The sequence below is a fragment of the Mugil cephalus genome, chromosome 9, assembly GCF_022458985.1.
Source record: "Mugil cephalus isolate CIBA_MC_2020 chromosome 9, CIBA_Mcephalus_1.1, whole genome shotgun sequence".
NCBI lineage: Eukaryota > Metazoa > Chordata > Actinopteri > Mugiliformes > Mugilidae > Mugil > Mugil cephalus.
The window spans coordinates 6,236,869-6,259,347 of record NC_061778.1 but is presented as its reverse complement, the minus strand read 5'-3'; the positions used below and the strand labels follow the sequence as shown (position 1 = coordinate 6,259,347).

At 39.0% G+C, this 22,479-nt stretch overlaps 2 protein-coding genes across 2 annotated transcripts in view; both read left to right on the top strand.

The window, feature by feature from the left end:
- The first annotated feature begins 312 nt into the window (after positions 1 to 312).
- LOC125013168 (SR-related and CTD-associated factor 4-like) lies at positions 313 to 19,181 on the top strand. The gene is made up of 18 exons (XM_047593554.1): positions 313 to 528; positions 1,823 to 1,906; positions 2,593 to 2,637; positions 2,729 to 2,890; positions 2,996 to 3,113; positions 3,426 to 3,559; positions 3,645 to 3,791; positions 3,880 to 3,953; positions 4,607 to 4,700; positions 4,967 to 5,050; positions 5,239 to 5,318; positions 5,492 to 5,673; positions 6,077 to 6,177; positions 6,271 to 6,384; positions 6,472 to 6,628; positions 6,732 to 6,823; positions 17,897 to 18,020; positions 18,162 to 19,181. Exons 1-18 carry the CDS (start codon positions 499 to 501, stop codon positions 18,587 to 18,589), a joined length of 2,250 nt encoding a protein of 749 aa, XP_047449510.1. The 5' UTR covers positions 313 to 498; the 3' UTR covers positions 18,590 to 19,181.
- Positions 19,182 to 19,695: 514 nt separating this feature from the next.
- The window catches only part of LOC125013167 (rho guanine nucleotide exchange factor TIAM1-like), a 38,779-nt gene continuing 35,995 nt past the window's right edge, over positions 19,696 to 22,479 (top strand). The window contains exon 1 of the mRNA XM_047593553.1: positions 19,696 to 19,843. The gene's annotated coding sequence lies outside the window, so the exon portion shown is untranslated. The remainder of the gene's footprint in view (positions 19,844 to 22,479) is intronic.

The window sequence follows — 22,479 nt, the reverse complement described above, 5'->3', positions numbered from 1 at the left end:
TTTCGCTGCTCTGTACCTGGACATGTGCAATGACAGTAACGTTGAATCTAATCTTATCTAATCTAATAAATTGAATATATTAGTTTAAACTGCAGTTAGTTTAAACTTATATGCAGTCAGTGGTTTAAACTCGCGGTTATTATATCATACAAATTAGGAGTTTTACTCATTGAACCAGTATCGGCATTTACTGAGAATTTTGTAAACTTAACAGAAATTAATGACTTCTGTAGTAAACTGAAGGCAATTACAATTTTCCTACAGTCTGGAAGGGAACGCAGGCTTGTGACGTCACACGCCTGAGAACGCCCACTGGGTGGAACCGCGAAGCTAGCAGCGTTTTCCTTTTAGCTTAGCAGCGTTGTGGCTAGCGCTACATCGCAGTAAAACAGTATTTTGGTGTGTTTGTGTTATGTTATTAGAGACACAACTACACGTGGTTATGACTGCGTAGAGTGAGAACATTCACAAATTGCTTTTTTTTCGTAACAAACCGTCATGGATGCAGTGAACGCGTTCAACATGGAGGTAAAGTTTACTTGTGTCCCAAGAGCTAAACCTGAAAGCTAACGTCAATGCTATTTAACTTCGGTGTACGAAGTTATTTATTTGACAGCTAACAATAATTATATTCAATGTGGAAATCTTAATGCTGGTGAACGTTTTAGTTTAGTAGGATGTATCCCGATGATCCGTATACATGGTTATTAAGTTAGAGGTTTTGCTAGCCACTAGCTTAAACTGAGTAGGTTAATCCTAAATGTAAACGGCCTCTGATACCAGTACACAGCTAGTTTAATCATTAACTTAATGCTACACCTTTGAGACAATTGAAATGTTCGGAAAGACAATATCGCATTTAGCGTTTACGTTATACTCCCGTAAAATTAGCATCGATGCTGTCGATTTATCTAAATGAACCCATTGCTAACTTCCCCGTTTGCTTGGCAACGTTAGCACTGGTTAACATTGCTTGTTTTTAGGTGGTAACGTTAGCCTCTTAAAAGTCAAGCATGACTGTGTAGTGAACACCTGAGGCCACTCTCATGTTGTCCTGCTGTTTTTTTGTTTTTGTGTGTGTGTGTGTGCTTGGATCTGGTACTGTGTGGTTAATTTTAACACAGGCCTGTGTCCGACCAACTTAACTTACTAGTCATATGATTTTTATTTCTCACACATTCCCGCGAAGCTGAGTTACTTCTCCATTTGAGATCCAAGCTCCTGCAAACAGCAAAAATACCTTATTTGTGTAAAGCCACTCCATTAAATTGAAAATGTTTGAATATCAAAGTAGTGTCTAAGTTGTAAACCTTTCACAGCCTAAACTATCTCCCATAAATAGTATAATATACAGTGTTTGCCCATATGCAATGACTTTAAAGTTAAATCTAATCTAATAAATTTGTTAGATGTGTTTTTATCTAACAAATAGTCCAAAGCTTTGTGTACATTATTACATTGTTTACATTTTCTCTGTACATATTTTTTAAAGAGTTTTATTTAAATGTCTGTGTATTATACAGTGTTTGTCCATATAAAGTAATCTTTGCATGTATAGGTTTATTAAAACACAATTAATGTTTAATCACTTAATTTTTTAAATATATATGTAACTAAAATGTTGAGTGTTCAGTTACTGATTATTTTTATTTATTAGTTTGTTTTGTTGTTGTTGTTTTTTTTGGCAGTGTACCAGTAGCTTAGTGTTGTCTCTTATTCCCTATATAAAAAGTACACAAAATACACTTTTTTTTATTCATAGAATGAGTTTTTCTTTGAATTTAACTGATATAATTCATTTTTCCCCCTCAAAACCCACCAGTTATTCTCCATGATTGACATGAAGCCTCCAATATCCCGTGCTAAAATGATGTCTGTAACAAAATCAGCCATCAAAGCTATCAAGGTAAAGTAAATATCAGCTTTTGTTTCCTTTTTTTTTTTTTTTTATTAATTAACCCTCTAGACTTAATTGGACCTGCACACTCAACCTCAATTTTGGTGGCATTTCTAGAAGTTTCGGCAGCACAGAAAAAAATATTATGGTCACCATGATTTTCCTTGATTTTCTTTTGAGAAACTCTAGAGCTCATGCTGAGTTGATGTTTGCTTGTTGGGTTTTGCAACGATTTACCATTGTTGTGTGCTGTGTGTCCTTAATGGTCAGTCTGGAGGACTGAGGGTTGTCAAGTAAACATATTTTGATTTAACTGGTGAAGAGTGAAATGCATATTAAGTATTGAGGCTTGTGATTTGACCTACTATGAGCTTGGTAGTCCCTTTTTTATTTGAATAACTGATATATAGTATATGAGTAAACTTTTACACACGTGGGGATTGCTGAACGCAGTAGGAGGTGTGCGTATTTGCGATTTCTACGGCTTTAATTGAATGAGAAAAGGTTACCTTCAACTGGCTTCACACTGGTTTGTTGCTGAGCTCTGTGTAGCATTATTTGACTGATTATACAGTAAACATGTAATAAATTAGAATTTTGTCAACACAATTTTTCACCTGTATGTTTCGGTTATATACCTGATTATGGAGTTATTTGCTACGCTGTAAGTGATATCCATTTTTGTCTTTCACTAGCTTTACAAACATGTTGTCCAGATTGTTGAAAAGTTCATCAAGAAGGTATGTATAATCAAACCTCTTACTGACTATTGCGTTACATCGTTTTCATGACACAATGCGAGTGAGTTTCCATTGTTTGTGTTCGTTTCAGTGTAAGCCAGAATTGAAAGTGCCCGGTTTATATGTGGTTGATTCCATTGTTCGGCAGTCACGCCATCAGTTTGGTGTTGACAAGGATGTATTTGGACCCAGATTCTTGAAGAATTTCACAGATACCTTCCAACACCTTTACCGCTGTCCAGAGGATGATAAGGTACCCCATGTTTGTGCTTTTTGTATTTTGCATATTTTATTCTATACGCTTTAAAGAATATCTCATGGCTGGGTTTGTTTTTTTGTTTTTTTTTCTCCATTTCAGAGTAAAATTGTCCGTGTCCTAAACCTGTGGCAGAAAAATGGTGTATTTGACATGGATATCATTCAGCCTTTGATGGATATGTCCAATGGGATCATTGTACCTCCCCCTACACTGGAAGGTATTGAAATGAATGTAGTTCTCTTTGGTTGGTGTTTTTAACTGTGAATTAAAGCATTACATGATATTAAGCAGTGGTTCTTAAGTTACACAAGTATGGAAAATTATTTGAATGAATGTATGTGTTGGTTGATTCTGTTGTGTTCTGTTTATAAAACTCACCCTGGATCCTGTTTTAGAAGTTGCTTCCCTTATTGGCATGCGTTTATGTTGTCTACAGAAAGGTGGTAAACTGGAGTAAAGAAATGTGAGGTTGTAATTTCTGTACAGTTTGATTAACTGGAAAACGTATTGTATTCATTTATTTAAACAGCTCCTGCAGACCCTGTTCCAGCGACACAACCTCTTGTCAGTAATGCCTCAGCTGTGCCCGCTGTTCCCCAGCTACCCACTCCTGATGCCCTAGCTGCTGTGGCACAACTTTTTCAGTCCCCCCATGGTCAAGAGGTATGCAGTCCCTTTGGTTAAGTGCTCTACTAGTTTTAATAGCATTGTATTATTTCTGAATGGCTTTTCTTTCTCTGTCTTGTAGCTGCAGCGGATGCTTCAGAACTTCCAGCAGGCAGATAAGACCCTGGCAGCTGCCACTGCAAACAACTTATCGAACCCAGCCCAAATGCCAGTGGCCCAGCACAACCATTATGGCACCCACGATGAAAAGAAAATCTCTTTAGCTGAGGTAACATATCAGAATAAATAACTTTGATCATGTATTAATACAATTTGCAATTTACTTAACTGTATGCTATATGCGTATATGTCTGCAGAAACTCCTTGACAGATTTGACTATGATGATGATCCTGAGGATATAACGGCTACAGAAGGAAACCTTCAGTCACAGTGAGTGTCAGAAAATCTATATATGCTAATACATCTGTGTATGTTTAACTACTGTGAAACTGCAAGTATTTCAGTGTTGATAGTTGATCAAAATGACCCAGTGTCTACAATTATACATTTTACACTATCACACTAAGAATGTTATTGATTGTTGTGGTATATTAAAATGTCCTTGTGAACTGTACCACTGGGCAAAAATGCACAGCACATACATTATGGAACTGAAATCTCAAAATGAATGCAGATGGCCATGTGTTATTTTCATGCTATGACTTTTTAAAATGACTGCAGTGAAAAAAATGTGTCATTTGGTTTTAATGTGTTTAACTGTTAGAGCTTGTAATACCCATTGTTTAGTTTATTTCATTTAGTTTATTTCATCTCACACAACTAAGGCCCAGTTTCTCACCACTAACAGGCAAGATATTGACCAGATATCCTTAACATACAACAACGCATAAACAGACATATAATAGACATACAATAGATAATCCCAGTTTTCCAGTTACATTTGATTAGTTGGTACAGTGGATATACAGTAACAGAAGTAATATAATCAGTAAGTTAAATAATAGGTTGTTAAGTGTTTTCTTGAAAATGGAGATGGAATGTTACATTTTTAATTTCTCATCAAGTGTATTTTGTTATGACAGAGGTCTTCCTGAGAAGATGTTTCACCCGTTTCCTGGTCAGATGCCCATGCCTGATGTTCATCCTAGTATGCTGGGACAGCCCGGGGGTATCAAGGTATCCAGCTATAATTTCACCACATAATAATAACTGTGTGAACTTGCAAATATAACATCTCTCTACTGTAGTGACAACAACAACATGACTGTAGATTGTTGAAAGGAAATTAATTTACAATTTTCACACTTGTTCCTTTGAGGTGTGAATGCAAAAATTTAAATTTTTATCTTTTGAGGTATGAACTTTGTAGAGCTATAACCACCCTTTAAAGTGTTCTGTGCTCAGTGTTATTATGTGGCTGTGTCTTTGTCATCCCTCTGCAGAGTGGAGGAATGAATCACGGTGAACATCATATGATACCAGAAGGATATCATTCCATAAATGATCCCTACGCTCAACAATCTCAGGTAAGCGCATGCGTTTCACTGTTTTTATTGGTGCATATGAGAGACAGCAGTTTCATAGCTGCCAAATTGCCAGGAAAGTTTACACCTCTGGTCTGTGCCGTGAATGCTTTAATCCAAATATTTGAATCCACCCTTAATAAATAGAAAAAAGCAAATAAAAAAAATCCCATGTCATCATTGTCTAATAGGGAGGTTCAAAAGACGACCCGTCATCCTGGCGTGAGGGCAGACACAGAGGCTACGGCAGGAGATCCAGATCTAGTTCCAGGTAATGGCTGTACCATTGTTGGTTGTGTTTGACATTATTGGTACTGTTACATGCATTATTCTGGGTGTTTCACTCCATTTTATCACGTCCTACCCATTTACTGTTGAAAAGGGTAACACAATAACAGTATTTGCTGTCACCGTTTTCAATGGCTTCAATCCTTTGTGTTTCAGATCTCCCAGGAGAAGAAGATCAAGATCTTCATCTCGCTCAAGAAGGTCAAGGCATCGACGCTCTCGTTCCAGAGAACGCCGCTGGAGATCTCGGTCTCGCTCCCAGGATAGGTGTGAGAGAGAAAAGGACCGAGAGCGCCGACAGAAAGGTCTTCCCAGCATAAAGAGCCAGACACTCAGTGGTATGTGCTTTGACAGACACAACCCCGTGAATGTCACGTATCAAACAATAAAACATGTTACATGCCACCTGTGGCTACAGTATCTCTATCCCTGTAGAAAGGAGCCCTTTTGAAAGTGTGGTTATAATTTGAGTAATCACAAATATCATACAAATAGATATTTGCTGTGAGGAGCTCTACCCCTTACACAGCAAAACAGTCTGTCCTTCTGTGTTGAATGTGTCCAGACATATGTCAGGTCATGTATAGAAGCACATGCATGTCCACTGTGCATAAATTCCAGACTATAATCAGAACTTAACCCAAATGCATTTGATAATTTTAGTTGTTAAACTGAGTTTGTCAATTCCAATTGTGAAAACTCAATAGAAATTTCACGTTTTTATTATATTTTTATTTCCAGTTTGCAGCACTACACTTTGGGTGGGACAACTAGACAAGAAGACCCAGCAGTCTGATGTGATGTCCCTTTTAGAAGAGTTTGGCCAGATTGAGTCTATAAATGTAAGTTGGGCCAGTTGACATCAAACATACTCGTGTACATCTATGATCCAAAACTAGCATTTATCTTGCTGTTACCTTTTGCTCTCTGTCCAGATGATTCCTCCGAGAGGTTGTGCGTATATTGTAATGGTTCACAGACAAGATGCCTACACAGCCTTGAACAAACTAAGCCGGGGGTCTTACAAAGTCAACCAGAAACCAGTTAAGGTAGCTACTGTTGCAAATTTGCTTTTATTTCCAGTATTTGTAGCGTTTAATAACTTGCTAACAGCACCTAATGTCATTCTTTCCTAGATTGCTTGGGCTCTGAACAAAGGTATAAAATCGGCGCACAAAAAGTTCTGGGATGTGGAGCGGGGAGTTACCTACATTCCCTGGAGCAAGGTCAAACCCGAGGAGTTGGAGAGCTATCGGGAAGGGGGCATGCTGGATGCAGAGACACTAAATCCAGGTAAATGCTCGTCTGTTCGTTTAGCATGGTTATATTTTACCTGCTTCAGGCTGTAAGAAACAGTTTAAAAACTAAATTATCATTGTGTTTTTATTATGTACAGAATGGAATAACGCTAAGGACTTCAACAACCAGGCAACTGTAAATGGAGCGTTTGACAGTGTACCAGATGGGACTGCCACTGCTCACATTCAGGTAATGCTTATGCAGCCCTTAAACACCTTGTTTTTAATTCAGATCATCTTATTTTGTTGTGTCATGGCTGAGAGAGAGTACCTAACAATCTTTCTAGTAGAGGCTGTGAGGAAAATAAATTTTTGTTCCATATAAGTGGTGAAGCCTATCTGAATCGTCCTCTCAAAAATCAGATCAGAATATTGTGTGATTTACTGAAATGCCAATGTGAAAAGTCAAATATGGCATCTATTGCTTTTAATTTAACTCTCAGTTATGGGAATTTCTTCTAATAGGTGTCCTTTGTGTGTCTTTGAACTGCTTTCAATTAAACTGTATTCATATTTACATTTAAAACAGCCTCTCAGCGTTGTTGAGTCCATGCTGTGTGGTGGGCCTTAAGTGCTCGCCTAGTTTATGGTAAATATCATTAATGACTAGTCTCTGGGTTTCAGAGATGTTATAAACCTTTATATGTGTGTAAAGCTGGTTTAAAGGAGTCCTTAAGGAGTTGTAGGAGAAGACTACGTAGTAAGCCTTAGTTGTACGAAGACATTACATTCTGGAAGAAAGTTGAATTCCTAGTAAGTGTAAATGGTAATATATCTGTTATATCAGTATTTCTAGTGCTGTGCACAGTTTTACTCACATTTACCCTCTGGTCTGGTTTTAGCATGTAACAGGCTGCTTTTGCTTTCCAGGAAAGAACCTTTTTGCTGGCATTTTGAGTTCACGTTTAGGTTGTTATTTATTCATTTAGATTTGTTATATCTCTTCCTATCATAGATAGCGAGTAAATTATTAGATTCTCTGAGTTTGGTGGCTGAGTTGTGCAGGTTTGACTTGGTGTTGAGAGCTGAGATCAAGGCTCGTAGGGCAAGTTTCTTAAATTGTTGCGTTTCTTTGTCACACCTGCGGCTCAGGACTTCTCCATCGTGGCCTGTGTAATAATTGTGGGATATAATAGTATTTTGGAGTCCTGAATTAAACAGCTGTAAATGTAACAAATACATTTTCACGTTAATGATTATCATACCATTTACTCTCTGAGATGAGTTGTCCACATTGTCCACACATGTTTCTTTGTACCACAGTCAGATCTAATTTGGTGATTTCCATCCACTTTGCCATGATTCAGATAGGCTTCTCTGCTGGTAGGATTTACATTCAGCTCTGCTTATTCAGCCATTTCTTTCTTTCTTGCAAAAATATTTGCATCTTTAGCCAGTAATCTTGTACTGTGTCAAATAAATAAAGTGGGGATTACAAAAACCTTTTAATTATTGTGGTATATGTAGAGGGAAACATTCTTGTTGTCCTTTCCCTGTGTCAAGCATTAAAGCTCTGTTATCCATGTGTAGGGTTGGCACAATTGAAACATGAATGTCTTCAACTTTCACCATAAATAACAGGTTCTTATGTTTAACACGCTGAAAACATGAATGTAGAAACTGAAGTAAATACAAAAAGTAGCATAGACGGTTAAGACGCTCGATATCAGTCCAAATTGTATAAATAAAAAAAAAAGGCCCTTCTGCAACATACCATACACAACAGGACTGCTAAACTGAGCACCTGGCTTGGGAAAAAAAAAGTTGCTCACATATCTCGTTCGGTGGAGTGTATGTGACTGTTGGCTGCCGGTGGGAATTTAAGATCCGATTTGGAAGAAACGTGACAAACTTGGAGACAAGGTAAGCAGCAGCAACGTTAGCAAGACCAGCTAATAGTTAATGGACCCTGGACAGGGTATATGAATGTGAGTATTTCAAACAAAACGGTTCTGGGTGATTGTTTGTGAAGACGTGAATGCCAGCTTACCGACAAATTACATCTGCCTCTTCTGTTTTTTTTTTTGTTTTTTTTGTATAATTAATACTAATTTGCCCATACGCTGCAGGGCATACAGCAGGTCACCGTAAACTCTGCTTACATTTTCATGTAATGAACCTGAACTCGATGCAATTATTTGGGGAAATCTCATAAATCCTATTTGCAACATTCATATGCTGGTCTTGAGTAGGCATGGTTGAATCTTTTATCCTCCCTTCTTCTTAGTTGATTTTTGTCAATCCTGTTTTTGCTCATTTCTGTCTGAATTAACAGTTTTTAATGCTCTCTTGGCTCAGTTGTCGGGTTATGGCTTTTACTCTGATAAGTGGGAAAAGATCAGTCATGGAATTTGGTTGGGCCGACAGATTTTTAAACATTTCCAAACATTTAGTTTGTACACTGACTCTAAGCTATTCACAGCTATCCAACATGTGGTGACTTAATGTAGGGTGACCAGACAAAATGTGTCAAACTTTGAAACAATTTCAACTCTGTCTGGGATTTCGTTCTACTGGAGCTACTAGAACATGTTTACTGAAGGGTCCTCTTTTTCTCAAAGTCAAATCTGGTCACCCTTCTTTATGCCAAAGAATAAACATGGAAATAGAAGCAGAAGATTGATGAGCAAAGACTCTCCTCAAACATGTGTTGTGATAATTTGAAAATGAATGGTCACATCTGGACATTACACATTACATCCTACTGATACGGTTCGAGTCCACCTCTACCTTGATTTTGTGATGAAACATTTTTATGTTGGTGCGTGTGATCTCATCCTGGATGACAATGCCTCCATCCTCAGGGCTTGAAGGGGCACTGAGTGGTTTGATTATACAAATCATGGGCAGCATAAGATGTGACCTTCTCAGTCACAATCTCTCAACCTGGTTGAACACCTATGGGAGATTTTGAGCCGATGTGTTAGACAGCTCGTTCTTCGTCACCGTCATCAAAACACTGAACATCTTTCGTAACAATGGTTTATCATCCCATTGCGTTTTAGAATCAAGAGTCAATAAGCTCTGAAAATGTTGTTGCAACACCTTGGTAAAACGATCTATGTCGCAATTTCACTTTAATTTTTCACCCATCTTGATATTGGTCTTTTTTAGTTTGGGAAAACACAAGAAATGTTTATTTTAAAATAACTGGCAGTGAAGTCTTGTGTGGGAAGCCCTGGAGCTTTTCCATCCTATTTTCTTTCTGTGAAATTACCACAGAAATGCATTTGGCAAAGTCATTTGGATTCAAGGCGTAGCTTGTGAAAAGTTCAATTCTGTATGAAAGACATCTCATCCCATCGGAGTTAAACATACACGAGTTTCCTCTAGATAAGCGTTTGGTTGTTTGCTTCTCTGCTTTGATATGACTCAAAAAAATCTATGCTTTTTACAGGAGTATCCAAACCACGTTTTTGGATGCTCAATTATTGATGCAAACTGAAATAAAACCATTTTGTTTGAGTTATATATATATATTACTACTTACCATTACATTCAAAACATTATCCGGTCAAAATTGCTTGAGCGTTGAAGGCAGTTCATTCCAGAGTCCTTCTAGGGTTTTGCTCAGCCTGCAGACATGCACCAAAAGAAAGACACCGACAAGATCTTGGCAAACATGCACATCTCTGGATGCACGGCTGTTCTTTATCTAATGCCAATCAATGCACATCAGCTGTCCAGAAAAAGCTACAGCTCCATCACACTTTCTCCCCGGATCCCAGCCACTTTACTTTGACCCCTTCTGTCTCTGTGGCCTGTTTGGTGCTGTGCAGGCGTCAAAAGACACATGTCCACTAACGATGAGAAATGTGGTGGGTGTAAGTTGCGGTGACTGTATGGACTTTCACTGTCAACCATCTTCAAGAGCAGCGGCAACAGCAGCAGAGAGGAGGAGACACAAGGCTAAGCAGTGACGGGTAGATGTTCTGCTCAAGGCAGTGGGGTTGAGAGGGATCATGCAAACAAAACTAGTCGTTTGTATTTTTAAAAAAATAATAGTAATTATTCAAGTATTTCCTGTGCCAGCTGTTGGTCAGTTTCAGGATTGACATGCTTGTCTTCTTATCTGCTCTTGCACCGCTGCAATGTTTACAGTGTTTAGTGCTTCTCAGGAGGTATAATCATGGATTTTACCACCGTGAAGTTGACGTTCCTCACAATACAGAGATGACACAAGGGGCTTAGGGCGCTCAGGAGGCTTCAAAATAGTTCTGCGACACGTAAAGTGAGAGATCAAAAAAGAGAAAAGATTGCAAAGGCACTCTGTGGTAGAAAACAAATAAAAAGCCTTTCTCAAACTGAGTAAAAACACATGTTGTCCTACACGTTTTGTCCACATTGGCCTTTATCAGGGCAACAGGAAGTGGGACAAAGCTTAAAAAGGTGCTTAGTGTGTGGAACCTTCCCATTATATCACACACCATGTGACTAACTAGTAGTAGTTAGTAGGTTACCAAACCCCAAAACCCTAAAAATGTGTAAATTAAAAGGAAGAAGCACAGATAAATGTCCATACTTCATAGAAAAGGGGTAAATTCACATTCCTCATTGCTTCTTTCCCTTTCAATTTACATATCTTTTGTTGTCGCTTTTCTTTCTCTTTAGTGATGTGTCCTTTTGTCAGTGTGTTTTTAGTTTATAGGGTTTTGGTAACCTCTATTAGCTGTTAGTCACATGGTGTGTGGCATAATGAGGAGGCTCCACCCACTAAGATCCTGCTGGTGCCCTTTTTAAGATTTGTCCTTCCTTTTAATGCCCTGATGAAGGCCACTATAGCTGCAACGTGTGGGCCCATGTGCTTTTTACCACCTTTTCTACCACAGAGTGCCTTTGCAATCTTTTCTCTTTTTTTAGAGTGCTTGTAGTCTTCACAAATTACATTGTGGTATTAAGTTGATGTTCAAGGCAACAATATAATGTTTTTACTTCTTATTTAGTGCTAAGAAAAGGCTATGGAGGAATGTGGAATGCTGGGGAATATCGAAAATATTAAGCGCATTTAAAAAATACAGTTAAAGTGCTTTAAATACACATTTCTCATTTTACATATCCAAGATCAGATACAGATCCAACCTCATTGAAATTTATTCTGAAATTGTAAAATAAATCTCAAAATAAGTCAAATATTTAAATTGTCTCTGCATTAAGATTTGAGATGTAATACTGTAACTAAACTGGTTGTAAATCACACACATGGATTTGTTTGGATGTTTTGACTTTTTAACATCGTTGCTTACAGCAGAAATACAGCATGTGTGACTGTGAACAAGAGACGAGGGAATTTAATCGCGTTGCAAAATCCACAGCCACTTTTCTTTCTCCACTTTTGCTTAATATTTCTCTAAACATGTTCTACGTGCTTTTGACATCTGTGGTCTTGGCGTCTTAGCAGCCCCCCTGTTTGGGTTCGTGATGATTGAGCATTAACAATAACAAATAATGTGAAGTCTGAGCGGTATTCTTCTTTCAGTCATTTTCATGTGAGGTGACATTTCAAGGAAAGGTGGGAATTCTTCAGTTACAGTGGTCTAGATCCATGTGTGGAGAACATCAGACTCCTATGAGGCCTCACAAAGGTGAGTGTTATAAAAACGATCTTCATATATTTTCATTCCCACACTTGGATCATAATATGGGATGGCTGAGACTCATTCATAATAAAATGGACCTTTGACATGTGCTATTTTACGCTGTTAGAATTTAAGTCCAGTTTATTGTAGAGCTACTTCATTGCCCTCTTTTCACAAGCAAACAGACGTTTTGAGTTGCTATACAGTCAAATATCAGGGCCTTGATCAAAGATGTAATGCCCCGCTGCCTGCCACCTGGGATTTCCCCTGTGGAATTAACCTGCAGGAAAAAAGAAGCAGCTGTTACCTGCTGTTTTCTGCTGATGGAGTGAATCATCAGGGTAAGAACTGACTATGTTGCTACCCCCTGAATACTGACTGCATCAAGGCTAACTGACTTATGAACTTCTCTTTTATTTATTAAGTTTATTTATATTTTTTGTAGCATGAAAAAAAAAAGCATGAAAGCTTTATCCCAGAGGGAAAATGTCATTTGTCTTTATTATATTTAAAGTTTATGATGTTACACTTTCATGTAATTGTTTTTCATTTTGTCTTTTAGACTCTTAGGCAAACTGTCTAAAGTCTGAATTTTTGTCTTTAAAGGAATACAAGTACGGTTTTAGGCTCATTCAGGCGACAAACTTAAAGCTCCTTAATGCAAGTTTTACATTTTGAACTTTGATGCCACCTAATGGCAGCGTCAGATGTAGCAGAAATGCACACTAGCACAAGTTAGAAATTATATAATAAAAAATCAGGTAATTTCTCCTATGAGAAAAGGGCCATCCAATGTAGTCTTTAACATTGTTTCATCAGACTTCTATGTTATTGTTATTGTGTAAGGAAAAAGGTGCAGGCACAGTTAATAGAGATTAGTTTGGATGGATATGCAGTAACGTATGGAAGTCTACAGGGGAGCATTGTGATTTTCCATGCATGTACGTGTTACTATAGATAAAAGTAAAATTATAATAATCCAACTTGGCCAGGACACTCTTTCCCTGGTCAAATAAAGGTTATAATCATTTTCTTTTTGCCGTACTTGAATTCTATGACAATGTTAATATGAAAATGGGAAAGCAGTTTGACATTTAATTTTCCAATGTTTACTCCCAGGTGTGAAACATTCAAATGATAATTTAAAAATCTAAATGCAGCATAAACAATATAGCCTGACTGCAATGTCAATGTAACCCCATTTTTACAAGTATGGTTTAAGTCTGCATTGTGATAATGAAAATGGCATTTGGCATTTCATTGTCGGTGACTTTTCCAGCTTTAGAGTCACAATATTCAAATGTGTTCCCATTCTTTAATTTCCATTTAAATGTCACCACAAAGCTTTGGTGTATAAATCACAATAGAAAGGCAATTTTCTATCATTTTGTTCCCTTAAAAATGGTACTTGCTTTTTTAATTTAACCTACTCTACAATGGGCATATTCAGTGAATGACATCTTAACTGAAGAAGGGAGAAGAGGACATGCACTGCTCAGTAGACAGGGGGTGCTCTTTCTCTTGGTGCATTTGATTATTGTCCACTGTAGGGCAGGTTAAAAAAAAGAAAAAGGTCAAATGTTGCTTTCAGTTTCATCATGCAATTTAATTTTATTTGTGAACTGAATTAATCCTGCAAATATGGAAGCTTAGCTTACATGACTTATATTTAATTTTCATTTTCATGTTAGAATTAACATTCAGCATTTTGATTTGGCTTCAAATAACACATAGTTGCCATGACATTTTTTGTTGTTTAAGTTATACTTTTGATGTCCCTTAGACCCCAAACTACTGGAGAGGTTAAGTAGGGACCCCCTACCTACTACTATATGTGTAATGTCTAATGCAATTTAGAAATACACATAATTATTATTATTATCATTTTGCATTTATATTTACAAGTTATTCAAGTAATACACAGGTTCAAACATTCAGTTTTGAGGGGATATATATATATAAATAAATGTCTAATCAACCAAAGATTTAGCGACCCCCCTGCAATACCCCTGCGGACCCTCTAGGGGTCGCAGACCCCCTGTTGAAGACCTAAGCCTTACAGGCTACCATACAACTACAGACTATTCTTTAATTTATTTTTTCAAAGTGGTGCATTTTGTTTCTTCATAGAAAGAAAAAGAAAAAGGATTACTGGGTGAAAATGTGTGTGATTTTTTAAAACAGTACAATTCAAAGACTTTGAAATTGTACAGTGAAACATTTGTGCCAGTGTATTAGGTACACTAGTGAAAATTAATGCACTGTCTTTACAAAAGATGACAATTCAAGTGTATGATCATTTCAAAGGATGCAGTTTTTAGTGTGTTAAAGCTGAAAGTGGTATTAAGTAATAATATATGTAACTATAATATGTGTTGGAACAACAGTACTACAAACCTAATACCATAACCTACTATGTTGTGTGATACCCTATATTAGTTGTACAAGTGAAAACTAATGTATTCTAATGCATTAGTTTTCTCTTGTACAATGAACTGACAAGGGAGTGTATACTGAAGCATGATGAAAATAATTTGATCTGTGTGAGCAGTTATTAATTTGTGCCTCTCCTGCTGCTGTAATTTCATTAAAAAAAATTACCATTAGTTAGACAGGAATAATATCATTTCCCTCTGAGGGCTGTTTGATTTGACTTGCAGCCATGAGAGCACTCTGACGGTTTTGCCCTTTTTTTTTTTTTTTTTTTTTTTTTTTTTTGGACGTATGAATTAAAAGGGTTATTTTTGTGTTTTTTTTTTCTCTCATATTTTGCTTTAAGCAGGTTGCACAGTTAGCATAGCATCCTACTGCAGTCTGTGTGAGTTTTGCTCTGTGGTCTGTGTGTCTATAGCCAGCATAGCAAAAAGGAGGTAAATAGGACCAATTATGCTCATTTTCAGCTCTCTAGTTTTATTCTGGGACTTTGCTGGTATAACTAAAAAAACAAACTTATCTTTCTCATAAATCATGTTATGCAGCCTCTGAATGAAAATGGGCGCTATTAGCTCCCTCTGAGGAGCCCACTTTCTTTCGTGGGAATGTTTGCTTGTGAACGCAGCCTCGTCTACCCGCCGTTTCTGAAAGCAAACTAAATTATTCCCGGGCTGAAAATAGCAACTTTTCGGTTCCATCCAAACATTTTAGAGGTTGAGTCTGAGCCTGAATATGAGAGTGGACAGCACAAACATCTGCAGCAACAGAGATTACTACAGGACATCTCTGCGTGGTAAATATCATAGACATCATTTCCTGCTTCTTGTGTGACGTAAGGACCAATATTTCTATGTTATAGTGCATTAAATGCTTATAATGCTACTCAAGTAGATTGTATAGATGCATTTATCAAGGTCCAGGGACTATATACAGAGATCTGAACTCTGATGTCATCAAAGTAAAAAAAAAAAAAAAACTTCTCACATTTAATATGAACATCTGATATACAGTACATACTGTATATAAGAGAAAATAAGGAAAAACTTTTAAGGGAATCTCCTTGCACCACCAGGTAGGCTGAGTTTTAACTTGATGTGACTCTGTGACCAACAGTTATAATGCGACCATGAAGAGAATTATAATTTGTGTTAACTTAGGTTTTTAGGGTCGGCTTCATAACGCGTTCTTTCCATCTAAGATGTCATGAGAAATATGAGTCGGCGTATTGCATATTCTGTCTCTGAAATGATGCCTTTCATCAAACTGAATTACTGAGGGTGCAGTGATGTGGCAGCGAGTACAGGACATGCAGTATGATCAATATTCTTCTTTATTTATATAAGAACAGCAGCAACCTAAAAATGTCTCAAGACACTTTACAGAACCGAGGAAAAAGGAAATCTCTGTATCAGTACGTTCCCTGGTTTTGTTATTTTAGATCATGTATCTATGATGTGGCTAACATTTTAAATTTATGATTTTAACATAAACTCAGGACTTTAGTGAAGCTGTGAAACCCTAACTTCTATCCCAGCTTGTCATTCACATGGTATTCATAGCACAACATTACATTAAAACACTGCATGTGTGAAGCTATTTTAGTTTATTACTATTAATTATTACTAATTATAACCATCTCAGGAGGAGGCATGTGAAGAAAATGACTGCACTGTTTTACCATTAGTTGTCATTATTTCTTTGCATAAAATGTTACATAAATATATTTTATAGAATATAAAATACAAGTTGCAGCCACATGAATATACACGGCATGTGATACATGTAAGAGAGTAATGAGTATGCTTCTGGTATGTAGCTTATAAAGTATATTGGGTTCAGTGATAATGTGATCACATAAATAGAGCCTTAATTTTCTTTTTTTATGTTTGGAGTCAGCAGGGAAAATCAAATAAACACATTTAAAATAAAATGATGGATTTCTGGCTTAGTTCATATTGTAATTTTTTTTTCCTAGACAAAGAGTATATGAAAACATTTACTTTTAACTTTTATCTAAGTTCTCTATTTATATCGTCCTGTAAAGCAAAAATAATTTTATTAATCTAAAAGTAACTGGGAACATTGTCGAATCACAGCAGTACGTAGAGAGGAGGGAGAATCACTTGAAATTAACATTGTGGTTGTTTGTGATGGAGCAGCAGGGGGATTTGCACACTTTGAATGAAAATGAATGAATTGATTTTCCGAGTTTAATTCGAACCCTTTCCTGTTACATTTCACCATTTCTAAAATGGCAAGCGTCTTTACATATACAGTCGTCATTCTTTTAAACAAATTAAGTTCTTCATGAAGTTTGTTTATTTGTTGTTTCTTTTCCTTTGACCTGAAAGTTTGTCCTGGAGTGGATGTGATGTTGGCATCTCAAGCATCTGGTCAAACTTTAATTTATTTATTTATTTATTTTAAGTTGAATTAACCCGTCTCACACGCAAACCAGACCTTCGTAGTGGAACCGGGGCGTTTTCCTACATCAACACGGAGTCATTCAGGCAATTTGCCTTCGTTGTTGCACCCGTGACCTGGATGACTCGGCACACGCAGCTTGATGCCCTGATGTGCACATGTTTAAAACACTGCAACGACACAGACTAAATGAAACGCATTTCCACCTTTGAAATATCTGAGCCAAGCACGTGGCAGCTATTTCCAGCAAGAGACAAACCAGGGAGTGAAAAAGTGTCTTCTGACATGTATAGACAGAGTAAGGGGTCATCTTTTGTTCCACTGGTTTAAAGATGATTAGCAACAGATTTGCTTAGATTCTGGGCTCATTTCAACATGAATTTGTTCTCCTGCTATAACAAATACAAGTTTATTCTGATCTTTACAGGTGTCTTTTTTTCTTCTCCTTTTTTCTTATATATGACTGGAATAAGTCTCCGTTGTTATACATACTGTACATATACTGTATGAAACAAAGGTTTGATCATAAACTCCATTTCCCCCACAGTCGGACATAAAACGGTTGTTCATGTAAAATGACTACTTTGCCTTGGTTTTCTTTTGGTTTTCTTGATGTTGGAGTAATGCATAGTAAAACTGTTTCACTTTCAGTAATACTGCATGAAAATGACAACCAGTCGAAAGACCTTCATATGTGAAAAATAAACAGTCAGTACTTCATTCTGCAGTTTCTCTCTCCTTCCAGAAGTCTTTCAGTTTTCGAGAAGACCTTCTTACCGATTTAACTCTTTATTTTAATCGTGGGGCCGTTGTGTTCATTTGTCTTCCAGGTGCCTCCAGTTCAACAGGCGGAACCCCTTGGAAGTCCACCTTCATTTCCTGGCCCCATCATGTTGTCCCCCACGTCAATGCCTCCAGGAGGAGCTCCTTTCATCCCCGCAGAGTTTGTAACCGGTAGGACATTTTTCCACAATAAACAGTATAATATAGAGTGTTAAATCTCATCTAAGTGGAACATGTGAGAGCAGTCATGATAGTTAACAAGAGAAAATATGTTGAAACGCTTCAACTGTACCACATTGTGTTTTACAACAGGAAGTGTGAAACCAATAGATGAGTCTGCAGAGGATTCTAAAGGAGACAAAGGCCCTTCCTCAGATGCTGGGACCAGCAACCACCTCGGGTCCCCCGGGCCGCCGGTGATGACCCTGCCGGGCCCTGCGATCATGCAGGGACCCAGACCGGGAATGCCTCTGCAGCCTCCTCCTGGCTTACCGAATCACCACGTTCCTCCTTTCCTTCCACCTCCAAACATGCCACACATGCCTCCGCCGATGATGCCTCGAGGGCCGATGTTCCCCACGGACAGATTCAGGATGCCCATGTCCTTCCCTCCCCGTGGTCCTCCTTTCCATCGGCATCCTTCGATGGGACCCGAGGCTATGGATGACAGAGAAGCGAGGCATTTCCGAAACGGAAGGCCAGAGTTTGCGTGCCCACCCTTTCACAGGGGGAGGTGGTAGAGCTCGGCTGAAGAAAGAACCCGAGAGGGAGGAGGCGACCCTCCTGCGAACCACTGTGACAGATACTGACAAATATAAAGGCATCTGGTTCAACAAGGACTGCTGTGAACAAATGGCGGCGCAGAAACTTCTGTTCCAACTTGTTAACGCCACCCAAGGCTTTTCCATCAGACATTGAAAAACAAGACTTTGTGTTCTGAACGTGGTCCGTGCCCTTTTAGGTTCACCCAGCAGGAGACCTTTCGCTGTAAATACTGTTTGTGTAGCTATCTTTTTGTATATTTAAAGTTGTGTAGTTTATGCACGAGCCTGTAATCTCGGTAGGTGAGGGTATAAACAAGGGCAATGTCTGTATTTTTGAGCTCGTTCTCTTAACAGAGTTTTTGTGTATGGAGGAATACGGTGAAAATCTATGATACCATTTTTTTGGTATTGTTTTTAAAACACCTTTGTACCACACTGATATTTAATTTTTGGATTTCATTTGAAGGAGATTTCATGTGCTGCCAGTAGAGGGTAGAGTTAACCCTGTTTCCATGGCCAACCTCTGTTGTACATTAAGGTCACAACTTGTAGGATCACATGCAGTGAATATTAAAAAAAAAGACATAACACTATTTGATCACGCGGTTTATTTGTGTTGATGTTGAATTGAACCTTTTTTGATGGAGCTCATATATTTGCCTGGTCGGTTTTGAGCAGTTTTCTAGCATCACTGTCTGTTTAACGCACAGGTATAACACTCATACATACTAGTGATATTTTAGATATAGGATCTTGATTATAATAGGGGCTGTTGTAGCAGACTTAATATTGGAATATATGGAAATAACTCTGTGTTTGCAGGAGATGTGATGCGCACACACACATGCGCAAACCGCACCAATGACACTTTAAATCACGCACTGGGATTAAATCTTATTTCTTCTCGTTTTCTCATTATAAACCAAAACAGTCCGCTACTACTCAGCATCTCGCAGTCACCGAACGCCGATTTCAAGTGAGCCGCAGCTGATTGGCTCCCACGCTAAATAAGTGGCGTTGTCATGATCCACTTGCGCGCCGTCTCCGAGGACCGCGGGCTCCGCCCCTCTCAGCGGTGTGGAAACAACACGCATGGTCCGTGGACAGCACAGGCAGACCTCGGAGAAGCGGCAGGATTCTGAGGGCTCGGATGGGCATCACCTGCGTGCGAAACATGGGCATTTTAGTGGCAGGACGCGCGCGGCTCCATCCCAACGGAGGCGGATGCAGGTATGTGCGGAGCCCGGGGAGCATGCGGTCCTAAACATTAGGAGGAAAAAAAAAAAGAATCACCTCGATGTCCGATCATGCTTCTTCCGCGTGGTCCTAGCGCCGTCTCCACGCATGACCGTGTCACTCAATCATACAAGTTTATCAGCGGTGACAGACGGTGCCGCACTGACGCGCTTCGGCGGACGAGCCCGACAAGATGCGGCTTTTCCACGCCGGGTGATGTGTCCACTCGTTCGGTCACACGTCAGTTGTTTTGAGGGCACAACAGGCATGTGCCCGGATGCCGGGGACATACGGCCGGTTTGACATGCATGCGCAGACATTTCAATTTCTCTCCCCGTGCACGCACGCAGCATCGCATATTTCGCAGGACATGGCCTGCCTCGGTGGCTCTGTGGTCATTTCTGCGGGTCGGGAGAAGAGAAGCCGCTCGCAGCCTGGTTGTGCGGTAAATTGTTGCGCGAAGCTGATTTATTTTTTAACGGGCGTCTCTCTCCGCTGTAGTAGTTCAGATGATGTGACGCTGCTGTTGGTGTATTTACACCTTGTCTCAGTAAACAGATGGTGTTCAGGTGACTCCACTGAAAGGCGATAGCTCATTTGTGCAGCTGCCTTCCTCCAATGACCTTATGGTGTCACGTTTGTTGCAGCGTCACTGCCATAGTCTGCTGCTGGAAGTGTTGTCTTCCTGTCATTTTACCGTGGTGCCCTGCTAATCATCCTAACCTGGCGACTGTAGGCTGACTGTAGGGCTGCAGCATGTTCAGACCTATTATTATTATTATTATTGTTCATGTCAGTTTTTCTAATAATGTATGGATGCTGTTGGCACTGTGCAGTTGCTGTCATTGTGTTTCCTGCAACTCATGCTGCAATCAGAAATATGGGTTTTGTGCACAAATCTCGCCCCTGGGAGGCCACAATTTAATTTCCCAGTCAGCAGCTCGTGCACATGCATTGTCAGTAACATGTTTGCTGCGACCACGCGCAAAAGTTAACAACAGTAACGTGTTGATCTGCATCATGTGTCTTTGAACTGTCGCTGAGGCACCGCTTAAATGCAGTCCAGCTTTTGAGTGCCAACCCCACGAGGGTTCAAGGAAAAGACGGAATCACCCGCAGTGGGCAGGGGTGTGTCTGTATAGCAGAGGCCATAGTGTTCTTCAACATTCAGCTTGTGAACATAGAAATGTTGAGGACTGGGTCGTAGCCAGTGCTGCCGGAGGAAAAATAAAAGTGGGCCAAATAGTAGATAGGGTAAAAAAAAAAATGCTGAGTAATATCCAATTAAACAAGTTCAAACCTCTGCAGGAGTTTAAAACAAGAGAAACGTGTAAGAGAAGTGTAAACCCTACTACACGTACTTTGTTAATTGGTGATGAACAAACACACTTTGGCTGAAGAGAAAATGTGGTATTTTAAAAAGTTAAAAATGTTCATGGAAAAATCACAGATTTGTAACTTAAATTGGGCTTGTCCTCATGTTCTTATGACACTTCTCTTTCCATGGACTAGAGGTTGGTTTGTTTACAGGGTAGTTATTTGTGAATGACCTGTACGTGTTTGAAAAGGCACCGGTTACCCTGCATGTTGTGTGGAATGTCTTCTTGCAGCGGCTGGTAGTGGAGAACCATGGGAATGGAATAAACGTTGCTGCTGAGCACCCAGTGAAATGGCCTCAGTGTTTGGTGATGTGTCCTCAAGGTGGTAACCTGAGCCCGTCTGTGTGACATGCCTGCACAGATACCCTCCCGCCTGCGTGCGCTCGAGTTCCAACCAGTTTTACTCCTCTGGCTCGTGTCCACGCTCTTAAACTCTCTATCTCAAACATCTCAAACGTTAGACTAACTCGGGGCCGGCGTGGAAAGCGTCCTCTCGTGAAAGAATGTCCACACATTCATATGGTAATTTTGCTGGCTTTATGCACAAGCCATGACTTTGTTCTTCATGCGTGTACAGAAATGTTATACCACACACAGTTGATTTCTTCAAATGTGCATAATGTAACCCTCATAAGTGCTCTTTGTGAATTATTCATTTCCGTCCCACGTGCACATAACTCTTCATTCATTTGGAAAGTAAATACTGAAGATGGTCTAGTGTTTTTGCTAAGTGAATAACATACAGAGTTTAGTGTGAGAACACAGACCACTCATTACAATACACATATACTACTGCTGGCTGTTCCTCACAATGGTTGGAACTTCTGTAAACTTGGGTAGATTTATACGGAACGTTTTAAATTACCCACATCCCACCATTGGTCTATCAAGTCATGTGTTGAAGAAGTGAACCCAAATAAGGATTGGAGATATGTAAATTAGAGAAAGTTATGGAAATGTTTACCAACTGGAAGCTTGTGTCATACTGCGAAGCAGCTGACAGCGGATTTCAACAATGAGACTACAGATTTAGAGCCAACGCAGAGGAGAATAACAACAGCCACGTCTATCTTCTTAAATGCACACTTTGTTGTTCGCTTTTAAATGCAAACATGAATTGCGTTCTGTTAAACTAAAACCTTGCGTATTACTGTATCGTTGCGTAATAAACGCCGTTGGTGTTGCAGATGTAGACTTCTCCGTCCAGAGAATGTGGACTTGAACGTGTTCTCAGCAGGCTGGTTGCCAAAT

What these genes read in the sequence shown, in the direction of transcription:
- LOC125013168 (XM_047593554.1), top strand. Translation starts at nt 499, where the DNA reads ATGGATGCAGTGAACGCGTTCAACATGGAG. An exon ending in AGAAAATCTCTTTAGCTGAG is followed by an intron (nt 3,792 to 3,879) that starts GTAACATATCAG and finishes ATATGTCTGCAG; the next exon opens with AAACTCCTTGACAGATTTGA. An exon ending in CCCCGCAGAGTTTGTAACCG is followed by an intron (nt 18,021 to 18,161) that starts GTAGGACATTTT and finishes GTTTTACAACAG; the next exon opens with GAAGTGTGAAACCAATAGAT.